This window comes from Bos indicus x Bos taurus, chromosome 9 (genome assembly GCF_003369695.1).
Source record: "Bos indicus x Bos taurus breed Angus x Brahman F1 hybrid chromosome 9, Bos_hybrid_MaternalHap_v2.0, whole genome shotgun sequence".
In the NCBI taxonomy this organism is placed as follows: domain Eukaryota; kingdom Metazoa; phylum Chordata; class Mammalia; order Artiodactyla; family Bovidae; genus Bos; species Bos indicus x Bos taurus.
The window spans coordinates 75,122,647-75,149,202 of NC_040084.1; the positions used below are offsets into that span (position 1 = coordinate 75,122,647).

Below are 26,556 nucleotides of genomic sequence, written 5' to 3' on the forward strand. Positions count from 1 at the left end.
GACGAAGCAGGGGGCAGGGGGAGAGCTTTTCAGCAAGGTGCTGTTGCCAGTGGAGGTGAACAGAGGCCTGAGTTGGGTGAGGCAGGGAGCCCTCCACGATCTAATCTGTACTTTTAGGTGAGAAGAAATACGTTTTTTCCATGGCTTGTTAATGTACTCACTTAATTTGCATTTAACATTCTTGAGGGTCAGTTAATTAATTTGAGTCTTAAAATTCCTAGCCTCTTAGTAATTCCCCAAACTTCTGTGTAATATAAACTTTTGGTTTTCCTTGTGTGTGTTCTGCACACTGATTGCTAAATATTAAGACATAGATACAAAAAGACCATTTTTAAAGATTAGGCTATTTTTAGGATGGTTTTAAAGATATGAATAATTAGAAAATGATTCTATAATATTAATGGATAGAAACAAGTGAATGAATAAAAAACATCCCAGTTAACTGAATGGAAACAAAAATGAATTTTAAAGTTACTTTATTAAAAAATATCCCTCATGGTAATTTCTCATAAAAAATACATACATGCTTTCACTTACACGTTCTATTTAATACTACTGATTTCAAGGCAATTTTAAGTGCAGTTTTGAAAAGCATTCAGGATTTCTCCTTAAAGTATATGAAAAAATTATATACATTGCTTGCAGCATTGCGAAGTCGTTTCAATCATGTCCGACTCTGTGCGACCCCAGATGGCAGCCCACCAGGCTCCCCCGTCCCTGGGATTCTCCAGACAAGAACACTGGAGTGGGTTGCCATTTCCTTCTCCAATGCATGAAAGTGAAAGGTGAAAGTGAAGTCGCTCAGTTGTGTCCGACTCTTAGCGACCCCATGGACTGCAGCCTACCAGGTTCCTCCGTCCATGGGATTTTCCAGGCAAGAGTATATCATGCTGAGGCACAAAAAGGAAAACAGTCCTTATTAAGCCAAATAGAAATGACTGTATAGACAATTCATTTCCTCAACAAGCATTTACTGAACACTTGCTGTGTTCAGTAACACTCTTAAAGTGGTTAGAAAGGACCCTGGAGTTAACACCTACAGGAAGCAGGGTTATGTTCACCATTAACACGTAGATGCAAAGGTTCACATGTGACAATGGCTTTTTTTTTTTAAAAGAGACTGCAGTTTTCAGACCAAAAGTGACATGGCCAGACAGGCTCTTTACACTTTTATCTAAACCATGACACTCCATCTGATTTCTATCAAGTGACGCCATTTCTGAAATCCTGGATCTGTTCATGGAATAAAAGTGGAAAAGCTCTTCAGGAAAAACAGATCCTTCCCAGTTTGTCACCTTGGTTGATCTCATGAAAACTCTCTGGAGTCTGCTGTAAGTCTGTAACCAATTAAGGACTCTTTACCACCTTCATCCACAAGCAGATCCACTAACACATGCGGTTTATCATAACCAAAGGAGGTGGTGGTGTTTCTCAGCGTTATGAAGTCTTGTCCTTCAGTCTTTACTTCAGTTTTATTACTTGGGGGAAATTCTGAGCTGGAGCAGTTGTCTGACACCGCCAGGCCACTATCAGAGCCATTTCTGGAGTGATACGCATTCAAAGTGATGCTGCAGGATTCAGACTGGTTGCTGCTTGCGTGGATAGAATCCTCTCTCTCTGGGGTCAGAGGACTACATGGGGCCGAGTCAGAAATATTTTCTTCAATGGTCACCACTTCCATTTCACTAGAAAGATCTCCGTGTTCCACTTTTCCTGGATTGTCCTCAGTGTGCAGGCTTGAAATGGTCCCTGGGGACAGCTGCTCATTTTCTACGGCAATTGGCTGGTAGGTGATGGGTGATATAATTTTTGAATCAAATTTTGCCTCTGAAGAGGCATTTTTTACCACAGACAGCTAAGGGAAGAGAAATCAGTGATTAAACAATAAATTATTAAACTTAAGTGCTTATTCTCAAAAAAAAAAAGTTTAAAAGGGTAGAGGGTAACTAAATGTATCACTCATTGGCATATTTAGGATAACAGTGGAATAGAGTCTGATAATTGCCTTTTCTTTCTTTTTAATGGAAACACCATTAAGATTAAAATCAAGTGTTTAGAAAGTCACTATCTCACCAACATATGTTGCTTTTTGTGTTACCTTCAACAAGCATGCACATTATGTTTGTAATAGGAGTATAGTTACTTATTCTAGGTAATGTTTCACCATTTGTCTTTATAGTCTAATTTTCATAGGCTCAATAATTTTATATTGATGATGAAATCATTTATCTAATACTAAGTGTTAAGGTGTTCGAATTTTTACCATTTATAGAACATGCTAAAGTTAATACTTTTATACATCTTTTTATTTATGAAACTATCTTTTTAAGGATTAATTTTTTAGAGTGTGGCATGCTTAGGATGCTGCTACTTTGTACACCCATTGCATACTTATCAACTCCTCAGGGTTAAAATTTCTTTTTTTGCCAGCATACACTACTTTTATTACAAGGTACTAGTGGATATTCAGGTTTATTTTTCCTTCTCGAGTAGGTGTAAAATAGCATACTGCGAGCTTCGTTTGTGCTTAACCACTGCTGCTAAGTCGCTTCAGTTGTGTCCAACTCTATGCGACCCCATAGACTGCAGCCCACCAGGCTCCCCCGTCCTTGGGATTCTCCAGGCATGAACACTGGAGTGGGCGGTCATTTCCTTCTTTTAACCACTGCTGCTGCTGCTGCTAAGTTGCTTCAGTCGTGTCCGACTCTGTGCGACCCCATAGACGGCGGCAGCCCGCTAGGCTGCCCCATCCCTGGGATTCTCCAGGCACTAGTAGTTAATAATTCATATATGAATTGTCTGCTAACTTTTGACAGTTCTTATCCCCTCGACTTAAAGACAGTGTTTCCATAACAAATTTACACGTGCCCTTTACATATCACAGGTATGATTCCTGTCATATTTGACTTAAATAGTTATCATTCTGACACTTTTAAATGTTCTTTTCATTATACTTTAAAATGTTAGGCACTAAAATGTCAACCTTCTAGTTTAGACTCACTGTTGGTCATCTTTCCTTCTACACTTCAACTACCATGAAGCATTTCTGTATTCGCAGGTTTTCAAAAGCCACACCTTATTGACAGTGGGCCTTAGCACACACTGTCCCTCGGTACCTGGACAAACTCCTCTGCCTCTCAGGACTGTTTAGCTGTCACTGCTCCTGGAGAAGCCATGACTAACCCAACTCTGCAAAGATGGACCAAGTCCTCACCGGCATGTATATAAACCTCGATCTTCAAACCTCAGATTGCACTGGACAACCACTGAGTCCTTATCATTTTTCCACTTGACTTTAAGCTCCTGAGCACTTAGGCCTAACTATGCCTCTGCCCCTCAGATAAAAAGGCACCCGGTGCATAGTAATAAAAAAAAAAGTGGTTTTGGGTATGTGGCAGATTGAGTGATTTATGATAGGTGACATGCAGCTGAGTATCATTCTACTTTAAAAAAATTTTTGAAGAATTATCAAAAAGGTTTAAATTAACATTTAGTGTCCAGTTCACCCTTGAACAATACAAGGGTTAGGCACACTGGGCCTCTCTTGCAGTCAAAAAATCTACGTATGACTTTTGACTCTCTAAAAACTTAACTACTAAGAGTCTGCTGTTGGCCAGAACTACCAATAACAAACAGTTGATTGACCTGTATGTACCCTGTGTATTATATTTATACGCATTTTATACATTTACGACATACCTAACTTCACTTAATTTTTTCAATACTTCTAGGCTATATGGTGAGTTTTTTTTCAAACTGTCACAAATCTCCAAAAAAATTTCCAATATATTCACTAAAAAAATACTGAAGTGGCCCTGTGCAGTACAAATCCATGTTGTTCAAGAGCCAACTATAAATAAATAAAGAAAAAAATATCTAAATATATTACCAAGGATTTGGGTAACTTGGTGCCTTCTCGCTTAATTGGATAAAACTTCTTAATGATACAACATACAACTACCAGAGCAAATACAAGAAAGAGAAGTAAAGCAGCAACAATAGGAATCCAAACAGGATCTACGAAAAGGGAAAAAAAATCACAAATTAGAATTGCAGTCAAACAGTGCTAGATCCATCAAACAGTTTTATACAGTCTCAGTGCTATTCTTTAATGGATTTACATATCCAGTAATTAATATGGTCAGAGTTTTAAAGAACACTGACACAGAAGTCAGAAGACATGAGTAAAAAATTAGGTACCTGTCCAAGATATCAACATGCGATTCTTCCCAGCTTTCAGATTCTAAACTTTATGCAACTATACTGTCATATAGTGTGGCTAAAATGACTTTTTCTTCATAATTTCCTTACAGCCCCCAATACAGGCTGTTTCTCTCAGTTGAAAAGGCAAAAAAAAAATAATTAAATATATCTCTTTGGAAATAAACTCTGGTAATGTCTGTAACTCTTTTTTTTTTTTTTTTTGTCTGTAACTCTTAAAACAATCTGTATGTCTTTTAGTCCCACTCTTCTGAATTGTTACATTTTGTTATTTAAAGATTACAAAAACTTTATAAAATACACAGATGTACACAAATACACACATACAGGCAAGCTGCACAGGAATAAAGTCCCTTTGAATGTAAATCAGATATAAAGAATACATAAAATAGGGAAGGGAAGGTTTGTTTCAGGGCACAAACATCTATAATCACGACTGTATATTTTTCTCTAATGCTGCTTTTTATTTTCACAGCACAATCTTCAATTTTTTTTTCCAGTCCTCTCTTCAAATTAACAGTGCTCTACATGCTGTGGTGGTGTTTGCCATCCTTCACAGCATTTTATTACCTCTAATTTCTATTCCAAAGTTACTTCTTTGAAATAATAACTCTGACAGCAAGATCTTTTTTGACCCATCTCCTAGAGTAATGAAAATAGAAACAAAAATAAACACATGGGACCTAATGAAACTGAAAAGCTTTTGTATGGCAAAGGAGACCATAAACAAGGCAAAAAGATAGAAAGGGACAAAATATTTGCAAAGCAAAGGAAAGAGGATTAATCTCTAAAATATATAAACAGCTCCTGGAACTCAAAATCTAAAAAAAAAAAAAAAAACAACCCCAAAAAACAGCCCAGTTGAAAAATGGGTGGAAGACCTAAACGGACATTTCTCCAAAGAAGACATACAGATGGTCAAGAGCACAAGAAAAGATGCTCAGCATCATAATTATAAGAGAAATGTAAATCAAAACTACAATGAGGTTATCACCTCACACCAGTGAGAATGGCCATCATCAAAAATTTTCAAACAATAAATGCTGGGAGGGTGTGGAGAAAAGGAAATCCTCTTGCACTGTTGGTGGGAATGTAAACTGATACAGTTACTGTGGCAAACAGTCCGCAGGTTCCTTAAAAACAGAACTACCATACAACCCAGCAATTCCGCTACTGGGCAAATACCCTGAAGAACCGTAATTCAGAAGTGAGATGTATGGAGAGAGTAACATGGAAACTTATATTGCCATATGTAAAATAGACAGCCAATGGGTATTTGCTTATGTCTCAGGGAACTCAAACAGGGGCTCTGTATCAACCTAGAGGGGTGGGATGGGAAGGGAGATTGGAGGAAGGTTCAAGAGGGAGGGGACTTGTATATACCTATGGCTGATTCATGTTGAGGTTTGACAGAAAACAACAAAATTCTATAAAGCAATTATCCTTCAATTAAAAAATAAATAAGTTTAAAAAAAGGACATGTGTACCCCAATGTTGACTGCAGCACTATTTACAATAGTCAGGACACAGAAACAATCTAAATGTCCATCCACAGAGGAATGGATAAAGAAGATGTGGTAAGCAGTTACAATGGAATATTACTCAGCCATAAAAAGGAATGAAATTGGGTAATTTGTATAGATGTGGATGGACCTAGAATGTGTCATATAGAGCACAGTCAGAAAAACAAGGATTGTACGTTAATACATATATGTGGAATCTAGAAAATGGTACAGATGAAACTATTTCCATAGTAGGAATAGAGATGAAGACATAGAGAACAGACATGTAGACATGGAAGGGAAAGGGTGGGACAGACTTGGAGATTAGCCTGACATACTTAGACCACCATGTGTAAAACAGATAGCCAGTGGGAACCTGCTATAAGGTGCAGGAAGCTCAGCTTGGTGCTTGATGATAACCTAACTGGGTGGGATGGGGGGTTGGTGGGGGTATATACACACACACAGTTGATTCACCATGTTGTACAGCAGAAACTAACATAGCAATCGTACGCCAACAAAAAAACAGAATAACTCTGGAAGTTACTAAAATAAATGCCTGTATCACACCTGTTAGAGGACATGAAAAAAATTTTTACAAAAGGAAAAGATAAAATAACCCCATAAGCAACACAGCACCCTGCTCAAAAGCACTGGAGTGGACAGGCAGAGAATGCTGCCTGCATATGAGCCACAGAGGTACCACTGTGCAGCCACCTGTCAGTCTGGTTTGTAACTCAGGATTTCTCTTTTTTTTTTTTAATAAATCTGGGGTATTTGCATTATTTCAAATTTTATGCATTTTCTTACTCAAAACAGCATAACACAAACGGATATTAAATGCACTGCATCATTTTAAGTTATCTATTTGAAATCCTCATGTAACGGCCTAAAAGTTTTCAGTATTCATTTTAAGTGTTTGGTCTGATTCTTCAGGCTAGATTTTCATTCTTCGAAAAGAAATTAGTAAAATTTTTTGTACATTTTTAACCTAGGAAATATATTCTAAAAACACTTGAACACCGTAACATATACACACACACACACACACACACACACACACACACACACACACGCACACGCCCAAAGACAGTCAGCAAAGTATGATTTATAAAGACAAATCGACAAGTTAATCCAAAAATTGAGAAACATTAAATATGATCTTTGGGCTTCCCTTGTGGCTCAGCTGGTAAAGAATCCGCCTGCAATGCAGGAGACCTGGGTTCGATTCCTGGGTTGGGAAGATCCCCTGGAGAAGGGAAAGGCTACCCACTCCAGTATTCTGGCCTGGAGAATTCCAGAGACAGTATAGTCCATGGGGTCGCAAAGAGTCAGACACAACTAAGCGACTTTCACTTCACTTCAATTCAAATATGATCTTCATAATAAAATATTTTAGAGACATTAAAAATACTATTAATAAAGTATGTAAAATAAAATGAAAAAATATTTATAGCATATGCTTAGCATGTGTGCATGTGTTCAGTTATGTCCAACTCTTTGTGACCCCACGGACTATATTATATATAGTCCGCCAAGCTCCTCTGTCCATGGGATTTTCCAGGCAAGAATACTGGAGTGGGTTGCCATTTCCTACTCTAGGAGATCTTCCTGACCCAGGACCAAACCCACATCTCCTGTGTCTTCTGCACTAGCAGACTCTTTACCACTGAGTCACCTGGGAAGCCCCATATACTAAGTTCTATTTGTACTACAGCATGATCATGGCTACAAAGCAAAGAAAAAGTAGGATGGAAAAAACCCCACCAAACTGTGAATAATTGAATATTCATTTGGATGGCAGAACTACAGCTTTTGTTTCCTTCTGGCTTTTTATATTTTAAAAATTATCTATAATGAACTTTTAAATTTCATAACATCAAAAATAAGCCCGAAGTTTTGTTAAGGTACCTGCCAAATGAGAATGCCTGTTTAAGAAAATAATAATAAAATGAAAACATTTAAGAATGTGTTATAAAAATGACCTATAATCTATGATTTAAACCCATCTTTTTTTGTTTTTGGATGTTAATTTCCAGTGCTTGTCTAGTTCTCAGGTAACACAATTTTAGTCAGTGCACTACTGTTTAGTTTATAAACTTACTGTCCCCAGGAAGAATATTTTAATGGATATATAACATTTTGCTATATTAGAGTAAGTAACAAACTGATGTTATGTCCTTACCCATAATCCTGAAATGCAGAAGTTTATGCACACAGCTTTATGTGTTACATTTTTCTTTCCTGGGTCAAAGGTCATCACATGGCTCTCTAAACTGGTTGTTTTGTATCTTTTAAGACTGAAAAATGGCCTTATTTTTAATTTTAAACTTCTCAGGAATGGAACTACTAAATATTTTTTGTAAAGAGCAGAGATGTACTGAAATTAAAAATCAACTCTTTTCACATTACCATTTTAGTGATCACTCCTTATACTGGGTTTCCCTGGAGACTGAATGGTAAAGAATGCACGTGCCAATGCAGGGCATGTGTGTTAGATGCCAGGGTCGGGAACGTCCCCTGGAGAATATCCACTTCAGTGTTCTTGCCTGGGAAATCCCATGGACAGAGGAGCCTGCTGGGCTAGTCCACAGGGCCCCAAAGGAATCAAACACTACTTAGGGATTAAACCACAACCCTACATTTAGGAAAAAATTGTAACAACTTACCTTCTGTGTTGTTATCATCAGAAAAGGTAATACAAAGTTCATCAGACTTTTCAGTTGTAACAGCCCATAATTCTGAGACTCCTTCTGCTGAAACACAGTACTGAGAATTCAGTGAGGACACAGGAATATTTAAGAAGCACTGAGTCTCGTTACAATCCTCTTCCTTCGTGTACATTTTATCCGTAGTCTGGACAGAAGAAGAAAACAAAGAAAATGCATGGCACCTTTTACTTTGGGAAAAAAAAAAAATCACCATACTTACCCTGGTCGAACATTTGAAGAAAAACATAGACATGATGAGTGCTGAACATGTCTGAACATAGTGTTGATATTCATACAGTAAGTCAACCTGTTACTTCAACAAAGCATGATGCATGATGCTATAAATCCATTAAAATGTTCTTTATAGAGATTATAAATTTAAAAATTAAAATATAGATTATGAATATAAAAACTCAAATAGCAGGAATGTTCAGTGTTGGCTGTCAAAGCAACAAATGCTCACTGGTCCTATTTCTATAGTGCCTGAAACTGTGCTGATGTGAGAGACGAGCATGTCATAGGAAGAATAACCCAGGCATCCTGCCGGAGCATCTCTTACCAGTAATACATGGAAGGGACTGAAGCAATCTCTGGGAGCTTATTATTCATTCAACCAGCCACAGTGCACTGATCACTGTGCTAGGGCCTAAGGACACAAAGGTAAGAAGTGGTGCCTGACCTCCAGTAACTTACGATAGAGTGTACAGGAGACACAAGAAGGAAATGCGAGTGAGTGATGAGGACTGTAAGAGAAAGCCCCACTCTATGAAATGAGGAATAACCAGACCACAGAAGAGGAAACAGTCCATGGGGCCAGAAAAGACTTCAAAGGAGAGCTGATTTGCCAGCTGAATACTGAAGAATAAATAGAAATTCTCCAAAGCAGACAAGGTGGAGAAGGGCATTCTGCAAAAGAGCAGGGTACCTGCAGGAAACTAAGAACAGTAAGCAGTTCACCAGAGCACAAACGAAAATGAAGCTGGAAGGCTGGAGACATGTAGCTGGAAAGGATGCAAGAGGCCAAATCATGAAGGCCAAGGGGGCCATGTCACCAAAGATAATTTAGAAATGATTCTGTACTTAATGGGGACTTGTTAAAGGGTTTTAAGCAGTGGAGTAATGTGGTCAGGTACACACTTCAGAAAGACAACTCAGCTGGCAACCAAAGTGATGTTTCACAACCTAAATCAGATGTCCTTCTTCTCGTAACATCTTTCCATGACGCAAAATGACTCAGTGAGAAGAGTCAGATCTCTCCAATGTCTCAAGAGAAGTGGTCCCCAGTGAACTTTCCCATGTCAGCTGCCCCAGTGCTCTGCCCCGCTGTGGTGCTCCCTTCGCGTGCCTGGGTGCCTCTGCCAGGCTCTGCCTGAAACACTCTCCCCACGTACATCCAGGAGCTCACCTCCTAACCTCCCCCAGCCCTGGCTCCAGTAACACTTCCCAGCAAGGCCTGGCCACCCTGCTGGAAATCACTACTGCCCCACCCAGCTGCCCGGCCCTCCTCCCTGCTCTGTGGTTCTCCCACAATACTTATCACTGGAGCTTTGTCTGCACTGCTCACGGCTACTCCTAGGGCCTAAAAGGCACCAGGCCTGTGCTTGACAAATGCTGTTAAGTAAAGGAATGGCAGTGCTGTGGACAGTGGATGCAACAGAAAAATTTTAGGCAAAGTGTGGGCTGCACGTCACTGCCAGGGTGCAGTCATGTCCTACAGAAGTATGGGTAGCTGCTTCTTTCAAAGACAGTGATTCCAATTAGAGCTTTGTATTACTTCACGTCACTACCAATGAGAAGAAAGGATTAAAGCTATCCTCATCTTACCAGTGGAGAAATGGAGATACACAGGTTAACAAATGGAGAGACACAGGTTAACAGTCTAGATTAGAACCACACTGTTAAAAGAGGCAAAGAAAAAACTTAAAATGTATTCACGTGGCAAGTATTAAAGATTAACTCCAGTACTGAGTCCCTTCAATATATATTTCTTTTTTCTTACTAAAACTGATGAGCCATGAGTCTTGACTGAATATTCATAAACATTCTACTTTCATTTTACCACATACAAAACAATTTATGCAAACAGGAAAATTTCAGTGTAGAAAAAGATGAGATAGAACGCATACCTCGCTTCTATTGATGCTCAAAAACACACTGTATGTGAATGTATAACAAGTATTTTCATCATCATACATAGCTTCTGGCTCTTTTCCATTTACAGTAATTAAAGGGTGAAATATATCAACAATGATTTGGTTTTCCTTCTTTCTGATACCCAGTTTAGGTGGTCCAACTTTCCCTGGGGGGTAGGGAACAAAAAAGAATTTGCATCAGCCTTGGAACTGTGATCCACAGCGTATTACATAACATTACCAAACTCAATCCATCAACCTACTCTTTTCGTTGCTGTTGTTCTAAAGCAGGACTGCATTTAAATCGTTCCACAAACATCTAGAATATATTTTAACTGTCTTTAATGAATCTTGGTAAAAAGCCTTGACATAAAAGAAGCTCAATGAATTTATCTTTCCTTTATCTTTGATTCTGTAGATTAAAAATCATTAAACAGAACATGGTTTTTAAAATACATTTCAGAAAAGGCATTGTAATTATCTTTGAGTCCTCATCAAAACCCTTCGTATTTCCAGTGCCTATGGACACGGGGCATGAAGACTTCATAAAAGTTTGCAAAATACATTCAATTTTTACTACGAAAATCAGAACTAGCTATTCACTGATTCCATAATATTATTATTATGTCTTTGATGTCTGGAATTTGTAGGTGAACCATTTATTTATTCTTCCCATATTTACTGCACACCTACTATGTGCCTGACAGATCTGTTTTTACTCACCAATATACCCTAGGGCCTAGCATACTTTCTGGCACATAGTATGACCTTGATAAATCTGTGTGGGAAAAATCTGACATAACAGATAGTATAATTATCAGGGGACAGAAGCGTGGGATCTGGGGAATGAAACTACTTGAAGGGCGGGTAGAGGCAGGGCTTTTAGAAGAGACGAAGTAGGCACAAACCAGAAGGAAGGAGTAGACCCGGCCAGTGGCTGAAGTCACGAAGCATGGAAGCTGAGCGAGGATTAAAGAGAAGCTATAAGGCAAGGCATTAAGAGCTACAAGACTGGGAAGGAACCATGTGACTACAGACTTCTCTTACCCGTGAGTGACGATATGAAAGCTACAAGGTAGGGTGTTAGCCAAAAAGAAGAATGGGCCCTGAAGAGTCTGGAGCTTGAGGTGACAACGAAGATCAGGCAGATCATGGGAATGGGATGTCGGAAGCGTGAAGAACTGAAAAATCACTGTGATTGAAGAGATTATAGAGCTGTAAAATTTTTAATGTGTTAAATTAAAAATGTTAAATTTAATGTGTTAAATTGCCAGAGGCCTTGAGGGGAAGACTGAGGGCAGTTCTCAGGTCCTGAGAGCAGTTCTCAGGTTTAGAAGGGCAAAGTGACGGGTACCTCTTATCTTGTGGGGCTTGGGCGAAGAGAAGACAGGAACTCCCTATATTTCTCCAAATGTTCCTGAGGACATTGTGATAATTTTTAGCAACTGCTTATATAAGCAAATATATACAGAAGACACGAATGAAATTAAAATTCAGACATGTATACATTCTACTCACCTTCTTTGCATAAAATAAATTCTTTGGACTGTGCATAGACAGATTCTTCTTGTCCAACCCTGACTTTAACTCTACCCCAGACAGAACTTGATGGATCATTAATTACAGAAAAGATATTACAAGAATGATCAGAGGTATTGCAGGCATCAATCCATTTCCCGTCCCTAAAATAAAGAACACAAAGGTAACTTTTACTGTTAATACATGAACCGTCTCTGTCCGTGCTTTGCTGCTCATTCACAGCATGGAGCTGATACAGATGAATAAGAACAGGACCAAGAAGCTAGATAAAGTGGGAAACTTTTACTCTTTGGTTAGAAAATCTGTAAAATCATTTACAATGAAGAGGCTCAATTCAGAATAAGACCTATATAAACCACATTCCACATGCAATTTAAAAAAATCTGTTCTTTAAACAAATCCAGAGTCCATTAACAGTCATAACTTATAGAATCCAACATATAATAACCCCTGACACTTGTCAAAAATTCTGTTGAAATTTTTCTTTCTACTTCATACATATACTATAGGAAGTAAGATGACTTGGCTGTTTTTAACACAGAACTGTAAGCTTTATTCATCATGCCTTAACATGTCAGAAGTTGGTCATACTCCTCTACCCTAAATCTGACACGAAGAAGAACTAAGAGGCAGGAAATATTCTGAAAAGAACTAATTTGCATCCTTATTACATCTGGATGTTGTTAAGCAGTTAAGGCAGTTCTGCCACATGGGAAGGAATGATGACGGAAGAATCAGTTATGAGATGTGCAAAGGCCTTGGCAAAAACAGGATAAAAAGATAAAAGTGACACTCACTCATAGTTCATCACTTGTACGGTAAACATAGGACTCTGTAGTATAACAGGATAGTCCCAAAATATAACCGTGTTCAAGTTGTAGGCTTGTATTGTAACATTGGTTGGTGGTGGCACTACAAGAGATGCAAAAAGTAAGGATCATAGTGAGCAACAAACATTAACATTACAAAACCTTAACGGAAGCAGCCAAATATACACTTGAAGGATTCACCAGGATAGAAAATTTATTTAAATTAAGCATTTCTAAAAATTAATTTTATTAAAGAATGTACAGAAGCATTCTAATTCATTTCAAATTACTGAAACAACATTGTGATATAAGGGACACACAAATACAGTATGAACAATGGTGGTTCCCAGGGGTGGAGGGAGGGGGAAACGTGGAATTGTGTCCAATGGGTACAAATTAGGCATGCAAGATTAGTAAGTTCTCGGTATCTGCTGTATACCCTTGTGCCTATAATTAACAAAACTGTATTGTTTACTTATAGGAAGACTCTTGACAGTCCTTGGACAGCAGGAAGATCAAACCAGTCCATCCTAAAGGAAATCAGTTCTGAATATTCACTGGAAGGACTGATGCTGAAGCTGAAGCTCCAATACTTTGGCCATCTCATGTGAAGAGCTGACTCACTGGAAAAAAGTCTGATGCTGGGAAAGACTGAAGGCAGGAGAAGGGAGTGGCAGAGGATGAGATGGTTGGATGGCATCACCGACTCAATGGACATGAGTTTGCGCAAACTCCAGAAGATAGTGAAAGACAGCTAAGCCTAGCGTGCTGCATGCAGTCCAGGGGTTGAAAAGTTGTACATGACTTAGTGACTGAACAACAACAATTGCTGTATTTAAAATGTTTTTTATGAGTGTAGATCTCAAGTGTTTGTACCACAATAAAAAATGTGGCATATACATATAATGGAATGTTACTCAGCCTTACAAATGAATACAATGATTCTGACACCTGTTGCAACGTGGATTATCCTTGAAGACATTATGCTAATTGGAATAAGTCAGATACAAAAGGACAAATACTGTATGATTCCACTAATATGAAGCATACAAAATAATCAAATACATTGAGACAGAGACTAGTACCGTGGTTATCAGGGGCAGGTGTGGGGGTAGGAGACAATGGGGAGTTAATGTTTAATGGGTACAGAGTTTCATACGTGATCACGAAAAGTTCCAAAGATGGAGTGCTGGCTGCACAACAATGTTAATATACTCAATGCTACTGGACTGCACATTTATAAGAAGAACAATGGTAAATTTTACATTATATATATTCTACCACAGTAAAAATAAAACACAATTGACTTAAAAAATACTAATATAGTATAAGCAACACACTGCTAGAATGTTTTAGGAGTTTTTATCAATAATTGCACTGCAATTATAATTGCACTGCAATAATAATTGCACTGCAATAATAATTGCACTGCAATAATAATCCTCAATTCGTTTAATCACTAGAATTTTCTCTATCTGGTACCAAAGATTGTATTCAATGGCTAGAGAAGAACTGGCCACAAGTGGGATGGTCAATTTCAGTCTAAAGTGCTACCTGGGCTCTCAAACCTCCACTCAGCACTGTTACACACCTTTACTGCCTTTTCTCCAGCACAGCAATAGATACTGAACGACTGCCTGACGGAGCCATCAAGCAGTCCAGTTTCGTCAGCAGCTTTTTTCAAAACATACCCTATATTTCCTTCTGCCTTTGCTCTTTTAAACCATTTTAGAAAATGTCTGTTGATAAGATGTGCAAGTGTCACACAAGAAAATAGGCAGAAGTCATTTTGACATCTTATATTCACACTCTACCACAACCATTATCTAGTCACTAAAAGCTGCCATTTCTTCCCCTGCTGGGTGTGAATGGTTATTGTCTACCAATCCAGAGAAAACTGAACACACACCTCCCTTCCTCCTTCTCTCTCCCCCCCTTCTCCTTTCTTGCCCTTCTCTGTGAACAAACATGAAGGTATAGAGTTAGCAATATGACCTGAAACGTAAGACCATTCAATCCTACCTATCTAGAAAACTCCATCAAACATGATCTGCTTGTACAGCTAAAATAAATAAATGAATAGCAATGTGGTCAGGTGCAGTGGTTTCCAAACATAACTTGTCACCCTAAAAACCTCAAAGAGAGCCAAAAGTTTATACTTTTAAAAAATGTATTCCAGATAATAATGATAATCACTTAGATTTATACTGACTTGTTTGTTGTTTATTCACTAAGTTGCGTCTGACTCTTTGTGACCCCATAGACTGCAGTCTGCCAGGCTCCTCTGTCTATGGAATTTTTCAGGCAATACTGGAGTGGGTTGCCATTTCCTCTCCAAGGGGACTGTCCTGACCCAGGGATCAAACCTGCATCTTCTGCACTGCTGGAGGATTCGTTACCACTGAGCCACTAGGGAAGCCCTATACCCAGTAGCCTTATACCTAGTAGACTGTTCTAATAAGAAATATATTCCCTAGGTTAGACCTTAAGAAATCTGGATTCTTTCCTTGCTATATTACTAAAGAGTTGTTTCAGAATCCCTCACCTGTCAAGTGAGGTGTTAATTTCACATACACAGGATATTTGCTTACTGATGAAGAAAACACCTACTATATTTTTTCCCAAAACAAAAAATTCCAATATTTGAAGCCAAACTGGTACACTGTCTTAATTTACAATTATTTAGCAATTGCATTATTGTTTCAAAGCAGAACACGGATCAAGAGTTATTTAGGTAAAAAACACATGTGTGTGCCTGCATGCTTAGTCACGAAGTCATGTCTGGCTTTTTGCAACCACCTGGACTGTAGCCCATCAGGCTGCTCTGTCTATGGGATTTTCCAGGCAAGAATACTGGAGTCGGTTGTCATTTCCTCCTCCAGAGGATCTTCCCGATCCAGGAATCAAACCTATGTCTCCTGTACTGGCAGGCAGATTCTTTACTGCTGAGCCACCTAAGGAAGCCCTCAAGGACAGTGTGATTCTATTGTCATACCCCAACCCCTTTTTTATTTTTCCCTTTATATCAGTGGTTTTCCACAAGAGGTGCTATGTCCCCTAGGGATATACGGCACTGTCTAGAGACAGTACGGTTCTCCTAAGGGTGTGGTGCTGGTGGGGTTCTACTCGCGTCTAAGGGACAAAGGCTGGGGATGCTGCTGATATCCTGCAACACACAAGACAGCCCTCCACATTTTGGCAGTCAAAAATGCCATCAGTGCCGAACACTGAGAAACCCTGCCTTATCATAATTTTAGGAATCGTTTTTATTTAAGAAGAAAATTAATTTAAAGAGAGAATGGAATTCAAAATCACCCCACACCTGTCAGAATGGCTATCATCGAAGTCTATAAACAACAAGTGTTGGTAAGCATGTGGAGAAAAGGAAACCCTAGTATACACTGTTGGTGGGAATGCCAATCAGTGCAGCCTCTATGGAGAACCGTATGAAGGGTTCTTAAAAAACTAAAAATAGAACTACCACATGATCTAACAATTGCACTCCTGGATATATACATATATCTGAGGAAAATAAAAACACTAACTTGAAAAGATATATGTATTCCAATGTTCACAGCATCATTATTTACAAAAGCCAATATATGGAAGCAACTCAAGTGCCCAAAAATGGATGAATGGATAAAGAAGATATGGTGTTTGTATGTGTATATATAATATACATATATGCATATATACACACATACACAATGGAATACTACTCAGTCACAAAAAATGATGGCATTTTGCCATTCACAGCAACATGTTTGGACCCAGACTGTATTATGTTTAGTGAAAAAAGTTAAAACACTGTATATCATCACTTACATGTGCAACCTAAAATCAAATGGATGACTGTATCAAAAAAGAAACAGGCTCACAAACATAGAGAACAAACCAGTGGTGACCAATGGTGTGGTAGGAGTAAGAGAGGAGTAGGGGATTAAGAGGCACAAACTACTGTGTCTAAAATAAATAAGCTACAAGAATACACTGTACAGCACAAGGAATATAGTTGATTAATAAGTTTAAATGGAATACAATTTAAAAATATTGAATCACTGTTATATACCTGAAAGTAATACTGAAAATTAACTACACTTCAATAAAAAATAAAAGACAAACAGAATTTTTTGATAAACTAATGTGTTTTACACTTCCTGCTCAGCAAATAGCCTTGGTGTCTCTTGAAATCTCTAATTTCCATATTATTCACCAAAGTAGTAGAACACTTTGTACCTAAAGATTGAAATTATGAAGTTGGAATGATGTCTCATGTTCAAATACTCAATATGCCCTTTAACCTGTAGCCAGTGATCAGACAGCATTTTTCTACTTTTCCTTTCTGGAATAATGTTGATGGCTTTTGGTATCTATCATCGCTGGTTCTCTAAGCAATTTTCTTGCAGGTAGTCAGGAAGCACTGGACTTGCCCGATTTCGCCCTGGTGTTAGTCGAGTTCCCGTGGCCATACACAGCAGGGTGGACTGAGCCCTCCTTAACAGGGCTCCTTCCTCTATGGTGTGTTCACACCTCAGCTTCATGAAGCAACCTGTCTCAAACAGTTTACTTTCTATGGTTGAGAAGGAAATTAAAGGCATCCCCCTCTAGGGTCAATTCAACATTAATATCAAATATCAATCACACATATAAATGTAATTTTGCAATTATATAAGAAACCTAATGTTAAGAAAATTCGTAATAAATCAGAACGTCCCTCAGATGCCATTTCTTAATTTTAGCATCTTTTGCTGCTCTTGTTGTTCAGTCTCAAAGTTGTGTCCAACTTTTTGTGACTCCATGGACTGCAACACTCCAGGCTTTCCTGTCCTTCACTATCTTCCTGAGTTTGCTCAAATTCAGGTCCATTGAGTTGGTGATGCCATCCAACCATCTCATCCTGTCACCTCCTTCTCCTCCGCCTTCAGTCTTTCCCATCATCAGGGTCTTTTCCAATGAGTAAGCTCCTTGCATCAGGTGGCCAAAATATTGGAGCTTCAGCATCAGTCCTTCCAATAAAAACTCAGGGTTGATTTCCTTTAGGATTGACTAGTTTGATCTCCTTTCAGTCCAAGGGACTCTCAAGAGTCTTCTCCAACATCACACTTCAAAAGCATCAATCTTTGGCACTCAGCCTTCTTTATGGTCCAACTCTCAAATCCATATATGACTGCTAGAAAAACCATAGCTTTAACTATATTGACCTTCGTTGGCAAAGTGATGTCTCTGCTTTTTAATACACTGTTTAGGTTTGTCATAGCTTTTCTTCAAAGGAGCAAATGTCTTTTAATTTCGTGACTGCAGTTAGTAGCTGAGAATTTACAAACCATCAGGTCCTGGTTTCTTTTAACAGTCCTTCCCTTGATTACTCTCTCTAACCTTGTATTTTACAGTAAGAAATAAAAAGACACCACATGGCGCCTTCAATCTGCTTGGAAACCTCCTTTGCTAGGTCACTGGGCTCACCAGGCACATATCCTACTTTCCCTGCTATTAAAGGTGATGGTGGTGTTAAGTTTCCTGCCACTATGTAACAAGGATCCTTTCACAGTTTCCAGTAAAGACAAGTCCTTCACTTCCTTTTAAGTACCTTTTAAAAAATTATTCCCAGTAGGAATATGTATGTACCCAATCTGAAATTAGTTTCTGCATTTGAGGGAAAGGCATATAGAAATAAACCTATGTACTAGAATATAAAATAAAGTGCAATTTATATTTAAGAGGTTACTGAATGATACATTATGAAATACAAACAGCAGCAGACTTATGTTGCATTCATCTTTAGAGTGAATCAAATATTTCCCAAAATTTAAGTAAAAGCTTGGCATGATTAGACTAGGACAAGGACTTAAATCACAGCTTTCAAAGCAATCAAGGCAGGTAGTAGGAAAAGAGGTTTCAATGGATTCTAAAACACAGAAATTACTTACTAGATTATAGGAGAGACTTTTGAATATTTACATCAAAGGATGTAACCTGTGGTTTTAATGCTACAGAAGAGAAACCATGTGGTGATCAGACATCTGCTTTTGTCATCCTTGCCAAAATCACATGATAAAGTAGACATGAGCAGTGTTCTCCTTAAGTTTCAGAATTTTGTAACCTAAAGTTTAAATGGTTACATAATCAGCTTAAAATAATTGAGGCTTACAGCTAACTTCTATTCATAATGAATGTACTCTATGTCAATAAAAATATGTGTAGAAATAGCAAGAGAATGGAGTTAAAGGAGTATCTCATGAAGTAGCATCATCTTACAGATGTCCCCATCTCTTAGAAATGCCCAGAAGTTTTCTGTAACACATGTTGTTTTCGGAAATGGGTTTAGAGTCCTTGTAGCATTATATCTGGCATTATACAACCCAGAGTCAAGTTCAGCTCTGTTTTAAGATCTGCTTCCCCAAACTCCTCTAGAGCTAGCAGCTGAAGGTTAAACAAAATCAAAGGAGGGAGGAATCACTTTTCATAACATTCTAATTACAACACAGATAAAAAGGAGAGATCTGGTTACAGTGGATTGTTTCCTGGTGATAAGATATGCAAAAAAGAGCAAGGATATGCAAAAACAGCAAGGGAAAGGACAGAAAAGACAAATGAAGTTCAGCAAGTGGTGAAGCCCTGCCGCTAGATGGAGCAATGGAGGTGTCACCGAAGCCCCTAAACCAGTAGCTAGGACAGCTCTATGATCCTCACTGGGAAAGGCAGCAGGGGGGAAGCACATCATTACAGACACCTCCAGATTTCCTTTGCAGGGACGGTGATAGGGGTGCAGGCAGCCTCCTATGCACCATCCTGTAGCCTCTGAAAGCATCTGTGCTTCAACCAAAAGACGGACAGTCACAGTAGTTCGACGATTTTTACATAATAGCATTCAAAGACAAAAAAATTATGTGAGTGCGTGTGAGCATGGTCAATCATATTTGACTCTGCGACCCCATGGACTGTGGCTCACCAGGCTCCTCTGTCCATAGGATTTTCCAGGCAAGAATACTGGAGTGGTTGCCATTTCCTCCTTCAGGGGATCTTTCCAACCCAGGGATCAAACCAGCATCTCCTGCACTGCAGGCAGATTCTTTACCACTGGGTCATCTGGAAAGCCCCAAAAGTTGTGTACATCTAAATGCAAAACAGAACTCTGCATTCCATGGACACCATTCGACTATCTGCTCACAATCTCTCCAGGGGAAGGACAAACAGAAGCATAAAGAGGTTAAGGAGACAGTGGCCAGTAAGTAAGTTGTTTTGGAGGATGCAAAGTCATCTGACACTACAACTCAAAAACAAACTAACTTAAAGCATCTAGACTTTTTTTTTTGAGTGAGCAACTCTCAAAATATCTAACAACTTCCTCATGTTAAAGATGTGGGGTTATGGACATTTTCACAAAGGTTTCTTCTTACACAGCAAAATAAGAAATGACATGAGAAATCCAGGCAGAAAAAGGGAAAAACATCAAGACTTCTGCATTCTTTTCAGAATATATTTATGATTATGATCTATCTACTGGTTTTACGATGCTGATAAAATAACTTTTTCTTAGGGCTTTCCAACTTCTTCTCTTAGCAAATATTGATAGCACGATCCTCTAAATTTAAGCTGAATAAAGACATTTAAGAATTCTTGCACATGGTGTTTCAAGCATTCATAAAAGTTTAAAAACTGAAACATTTAAATATTGGGGGGCTTTGAAAGGAATCCTATCTATCACTTTGTGAAACAAAAGGAAAAAATGATCCTATTTAAAATTCCTTCTATTATTTCCTTGTACCTTCGTAAAAAGGGTGTTAGAACTAAGGGTTCAAGTGAGTTCATTAAAATATTTCAGGTCTGTTTCACCTTCCAGAGTTCCTTAGCTCTAGTGTCCTTGAAGTTTTCTCTTCCTCCTGTCTGCAGGTTTTATCACTCACTCTCTCTTCCTTAAAATATAAGACCCAGAAGTAATGTAACTGATGTGAATGAAATACTTTTCTGAAGGATTGTTCTATCAAATCGTGGCTTACACTTAATTTGTAATGAACTAAAACTCCCCAGGTCTTTCACAGAAACCACAACCAAATTAGGGCTTATCCAATAAACTTCTTCCCAGACACTTTTCTCATCTGAAATGCAGCACTGTAATATTGTTCCTGTTTATTCAATTTCATCTAGTTGGGTTTGCTTGGCATGCCAATAAAATTCTAATTGAACCAGGTCCACCTAGTCTATGAGAGAACTCATTTCTCAAGACTAATTCTCATTTGGACTGATAAACTCTAAGTTGAGAAATAGTTTAGGAACAGAAAAAATTAAACAGGACTTTTCAATCTTAGGAAGAATGGGAAAACGTTGGAACAAGGAGTTAGTCACGGAGCCTATTTTAAATTTTTCATATTGATCTGGATGAGTTTGTTTTTAAAGCTGACACAATTTCTCATTCATAACTAAAACAATGCAATATTTAAAATATATATTTGTGAAAATGATGCACATAATTGAATGACAGTCACCAACATATATGAAATATTTACTGGACAAGCTGTGAGCTCAACTTTGTTATGCATTATCTCAGTTAAACACCACAACCGTCCTAGAAGGGAGGTAGTATTTACATCTTTTTACCGAAAAGAGAGGGGAAAAAAAAAAAGCTTAGAGAAGTTACTCAAAGACTTGACAGTGTGCAAAGTTTTGTTGGTTTTAATTAATAAAAGCTGTGTAAGCATCATCTTTGTGATAGTTTACTAAAAGTGGGGAAAAAATATAAATAGAAACTGGAGATAATTGTTTTCTGATGACTTCATAAGCATTTGCTTCAAGTAATTTTGCCTAATTTATTACACTATCACAATTACAAGACAGTCACTGAAAATCTGAACAATATACTAAATTATTTATTTAGAATGGACATGATTGAAATGGATATCTAGTATTGGGATAATCTAAAACAAAGACACTCCCTTAATAAGAAAATTACAAGTAACTGATTCCTTTTTGTCAGGAACTCATTTAATTCTGGCTCATCTTTCATTTTGATTCTTTGTCCAATTAAAATGGAGCCATTAATTATCCATTTAGCTCAGTCTTTAAAGGGGTTATTTCTCTCTTGAGTTCTTTAGGTTTTCTTTTATATAGAACCAAAATGTGGATCTTTCAAAAACCCATATAAATCATGGATCACAATAAAATGAAAACAATTTATTAATACCCTCTTCAATAAATATAATTGAAATGCACTGATTTAAGCATTCTGAATCTCTGAAATACATATAGAATCTAAAGTAATGAAAACTCTCAGCACACCCAGAGCATTACCTAAAGTCAGAGAATGAACAGCTAATAATCAAGTGGAGAAGGTGTTAAGAGCCTCACTCCTGTTTTAAAGCAGTCTGCTCTTCAGATAATACCCAGAGTGGAAGAACAAACTGGAAAAAGGTAGCTGACACCTGTGGTTATACAATGAATGCTCAAGTACAGAAGGCCACAGATCTTCCTATGGAGAAAGGCAGGCAATCCTCCTCCCAGGGCTGGTATCAAGAACACAGGAACTATGTAGTCCCAAGGGGCCCATGGTCAGGGGGCCTCCGGTCTCAGAAGGAAGGGCCTTGTACTTGGTTTACTGCTCTGCCCTAGCCAGGAACCTCAGTCACTCTCTTCCTCTCTTCCCACATCCAGTCATCCCCAAGTTATGCTCTCTATTCTGATTTTTCCTTTTCCATTTCAACTTACCACTGTCTTCTCCCAGACTTAAGTAGCAGCCTCCTATGTGGCATCCCTCCTTTGAATCTATCTCAAAACTATCCTCTAAGATGAATGGTCTTTCTAAATGGCGTATCTGATCCTGCCTAAAATCACTGATCTCCTGAAAATAATCCCATGGCTACCCACTGATTTGAGCAAGAGTGAGCCTGTTATCTTGTTGGCTCAGCACCTGTACTTCTTTCAGGAACATTATGGCTCTCCCTCCCGGGATTCTCCTACTGTTACCACCTGCAACAGTATCCTTCCCATAGCTGGCACCTGATCCAAGCTGGGCAAATCGGAGCCTTCTTCTGGGATTTTTCCAGGGTGGAGGAAGCTGCAAGATGTCAAAATCCAAAAGCCTATCAACATCCATGATTCCTGCCAAGTAGAGAAGGCTGCCAATAGCCAAAGTCAGTAATAAAAAATGGAGGGTCTTGGCACTTTGAGTTTCTGGTTCAGCCGACATCTCTACGTTTCTGTTTTAACTCTGGTTTGGATTCTCTGAGCCAATAAACTCCTCTTTTTGTTGAAGTGAGCTGAAGCTGTGTTTCTGTCCTTTGCTGTTACACATGACAAGGCACTTCATTAACTGGTTCCTACCAACCAACTGGTTCCTAAACAACAATTTTGCTGCTGTTGTTAGTCGCTCAGTTGTGTCTTTTGAGACCCCATGGACTGTAGCCTGCCAGGCAGCCTCTGGCCATGGAATTCTTCAGGCAAGAATACTGGAGTGGGTTGCCAGTCCCTTCTCCAAGGGATCTTCATGACCCAGGGATCGAACCCAAAATGCTTAAATTATTCCACAAATTCAACTTGCTGTTTCACAGCCCTTCCTCTGCACACATAAGTCTCTTTGCACCTTCAGCTCCAACTCTGGAGTCACCTTCTCAGTGAAATCTTCCCTGATTCCCCTGCTGAGTCAGGCATCCATGTCTTGCTTTCCAGTAAACTATGTGTAAGTTCTGGCTCTTATCACCATGGACTGAAACTGCTCTTATGGGTGACCAACTTGCCCTAGTAATGGCAGAGGACAGAGTTAAGTACTTCGGACTCTGGAACCCAACTGCCAAGCTTCCCAGTGAATAGCAGCAATTTAGTAGATTCCATGCCTCAATTTCTCATCCATAAATAAGAGCTAGAACAGCGTCTACTTTACAGGACGTTTGGGAAATGATGTGATAAGAACTTACAACAGAGCCCAATAACTGTTAGCTATACCATCAGGATCCTTGAAGGCAAAAACTGAAGTTATTTTTGTCTTTCCAACACAAATGGCGCAATGTCTCTTCCAAGGAATGACTTAACTATTTGTTTGCTTGACTTCCAAAGAGCAAGCCAAAGGAGAGCGGGATACGAAGGGATCGCACCTAACAAGTGTCACAGAGGAAGTTATAACACAGGTGCAGACCCGGAGTTCGCCAAGGGTAAAGGAGGCGGGGTCGCCCTGACCCCTTCCAGGCAGCTGCTAATCGCATACACAGAGGAAACGCTCAAGAATGCCCCGCTTTCCGATAATCTAGGTTTGCCCCTTTTGCAGAGTTTACTGATTTCACCGGAGCTCCTAATTATCACTACACTGAGCTTTAGAAAAATATGTTTCCCGGGAAATCTCTTTAAGCAGGCGGAGATAAAGGAGGAACTGAGGTCTGCCAAGAGACCTACTGCCGGACAAACGGACTCGAGAGTACATGCCCTGAACCACTTCCAGACTCGCATGTAAGACGGCCACTTAACTGCCTTTTAATAATTCTCAGCTGGCGAAAGAACGTCTAAGGATTTGGGGCCGACCTTACGAATATTTAAATCATGAGCTGTGGCCACAGTGTGCAACTGCTCACCAGGTAACTCACTTATTTAAAAACGAATTAAGAAAACGCGTTTTGTTTCGGCAACCGCGGAAGAGGGCAGAAAAAGGGAACTCCGCTGCAAACCGCGGAGACTCGGCGTCACCTTCCCAGCGGCCGCCCCCTTAGGACCCGAAGCCGCCGCCGGGCGTCGAGAACCGCCGCGGGCGCGGCCCCGACCCCGGGCGGGGCTTCCTGGCCGGTGGGGCTCCCTCCTTTCCCGTCCCCACCCGCCTGCGGCCCTGCCGCGAGCGACAGTACCCGAAGAAAGTCCTGGAATCGCGGCGCTCATCTCAACCCAGCTTCCGGTCAGCAAGACAGGGACGAGGAAAAAGAGGAGAGCCATGTTGCTCCAGACTAACGCGGGTGCTGCCCAGCACCACGGCGGGTATACACCCGCGCGGACCTCGGGCTTAGGTCTTGCGTCACTTCCTCCGCCGAAAACCATCCCTCCAGCGGAGGCGGGGCGTGGACGGGAAAGTGGGGCGCGGACAGGGAGGCCGAGACCAGGACTGGGCGGCCAGCCTGGCCAGGAGGCGGGGCCAGGGCCGGGAGGCGGGGCCTGGGCGGGGAGGGCGGCCTGCGTGGGGGTAATTAGGGTTCCTCAGGGGAGGCTGAGGTGGCCTAGGAGGTTGAATTGGGTAGGCGAGCTGGAATACAGCGGGAAGTCAAAGAGAGGTCGCCTCTGTGGAAGCTCGGCGTTAAGGGCACGGCAGTCTGTGGTGGAGATCTTGGCTCACCCGTTTGTGAGCACCTTGGGTCCAAAGGTTATGTTCTTTAAGCTTGGCACTACTTGCCGTAATTCATCTTCCTCTTTTTTTGCAGTGTTCTAGGATTGCTGCTGCTGCTGCTTTTAAGTCGCTAGGTAGTGTCCGACTCTATGCGACCCCAGGGATGGCAGCCCACCAGGCTCTGCCATCCCTGGTAATCTACAGGCAAGAACACTGGAGTGGGTTGCCAGAAATTCCAATACTTTGGCCACCTGATGCGAAGAACTGACTCATTTGAAAAAACCCTCATGCTGGGAAAGATTGAAGGCGGGAAGAGAAGGGGAAGACAGAGGATAAGATGGTTGGATGGCATCACCGACTCAATGAACATGAGTTTGAGTAAATTCCGAGAGTTGGTGATGGACAGGGAGGCTTGGTGTGCTGCAGTCCATGGGGTCGCAAAGAGTAGGACACGACTGAGCAACTGAACTGAACTGAGGATTGCAGAACTTTGTTCTACGCCACAGATCAGATCAGATCGGTCCCTCAGTCATGTCTGACTCTTTGCGACACCATGAATCGCAGCATGCCTGGCCTCCCTCTCCATCACCAACTCCCAGAGTTCACTCAGACTCACGTCCATCGAGTCAGTGATGCCATCCAGCCATCTCATCCTCTGTTGTCCCCTTCTCCTCTTGCCCCCAATACCTCCCAGCATCAGAGTCTTTTCCAATGAGTCAACTCTTCGCATGAGGTGGCCAAAGTACTGGAGTTTCAGCTTTAGCATCATTCCTTCCAAAGAAAACCCAGGGCTGATCTTCAGAATGGACTGGTTGGATCTCCTTGCAGTTCAAGGGACTCTCAAGAGTCTTCTCCGACACCACAGTTCAAAAGAATCAATTCTTTGGCGCTCAGCCTTCTTCACAGTCCAACTCTCACATCCATACATGACCACAGGAAAGACCATAGCCTTGACTAGACGAACCTTTGTTGGCAAAGTAATGTCTCTGCTTTTGAATATGCTATCTAGGTTGGTCATAACTTTCCTTCCAAGGAGTAAGCGTCTTTTAATTTCATGGCTGCAGTCACCATCTGTAGTGATTCTGGAGCCCAGAAAAATAAAGTCTGACACTGTTTCCGCTGTTTCCCCATCTATTTCCCATGAAGTGATGGGACCGGATGCCACAATCTTATTTTTCTTAATGTTGAGCTTTAAGCCAACTTTTTCACTCTCCTCTTTCACTTTCATCAAGAGGCTCCTTAGTTCCTCTTCACTTTCTGCTATAAGGGTCGTGTCATCTGCATATCTGAGGTTATTGATATTTCTCCCGGCAATCTTGATTCCAGTTTGTGTTTCTTCCAGTCCAGTGTTTC

At 40.0% G+C, this 26,556-nt stretch overlaps 1 protein-coding gene across 1 annotated transcript; it reads right to left on the reverse strand.

Moving 5' to 3' along the window:
* Positions 1-459: 459 nt before the first annotated feature.
* On the reverse strand, positions 460-24,935 carry IFNGR1 (interferon gamma receptor 1). The gene is made up of 7 exons (XM_027551676.1): positions 24,734-24,935; positions 12,903-13,017; positions 12,085-12,248; positions 10,561-10,733; positions 8,393-8,579; positions 3,890-4,017; positions 460-1,855 (listed from the first exon to the last, which is right to left on the reverse strand). The coding sequence occupies exons 1-7, from the start codon at positions 24,918-24,920 to the stop codon at positions 1,307-1,309; spliced, it is 1,503 nt and encodes a 500-aa protein (XP_027407477.1). The 5' UTR covers positions 24,921-24,935; the 3' UTR covers positions 460-1,306.
* Between the last annotated feature and the right edge of the window lie 1,621 nt (positions 24,936-26,556).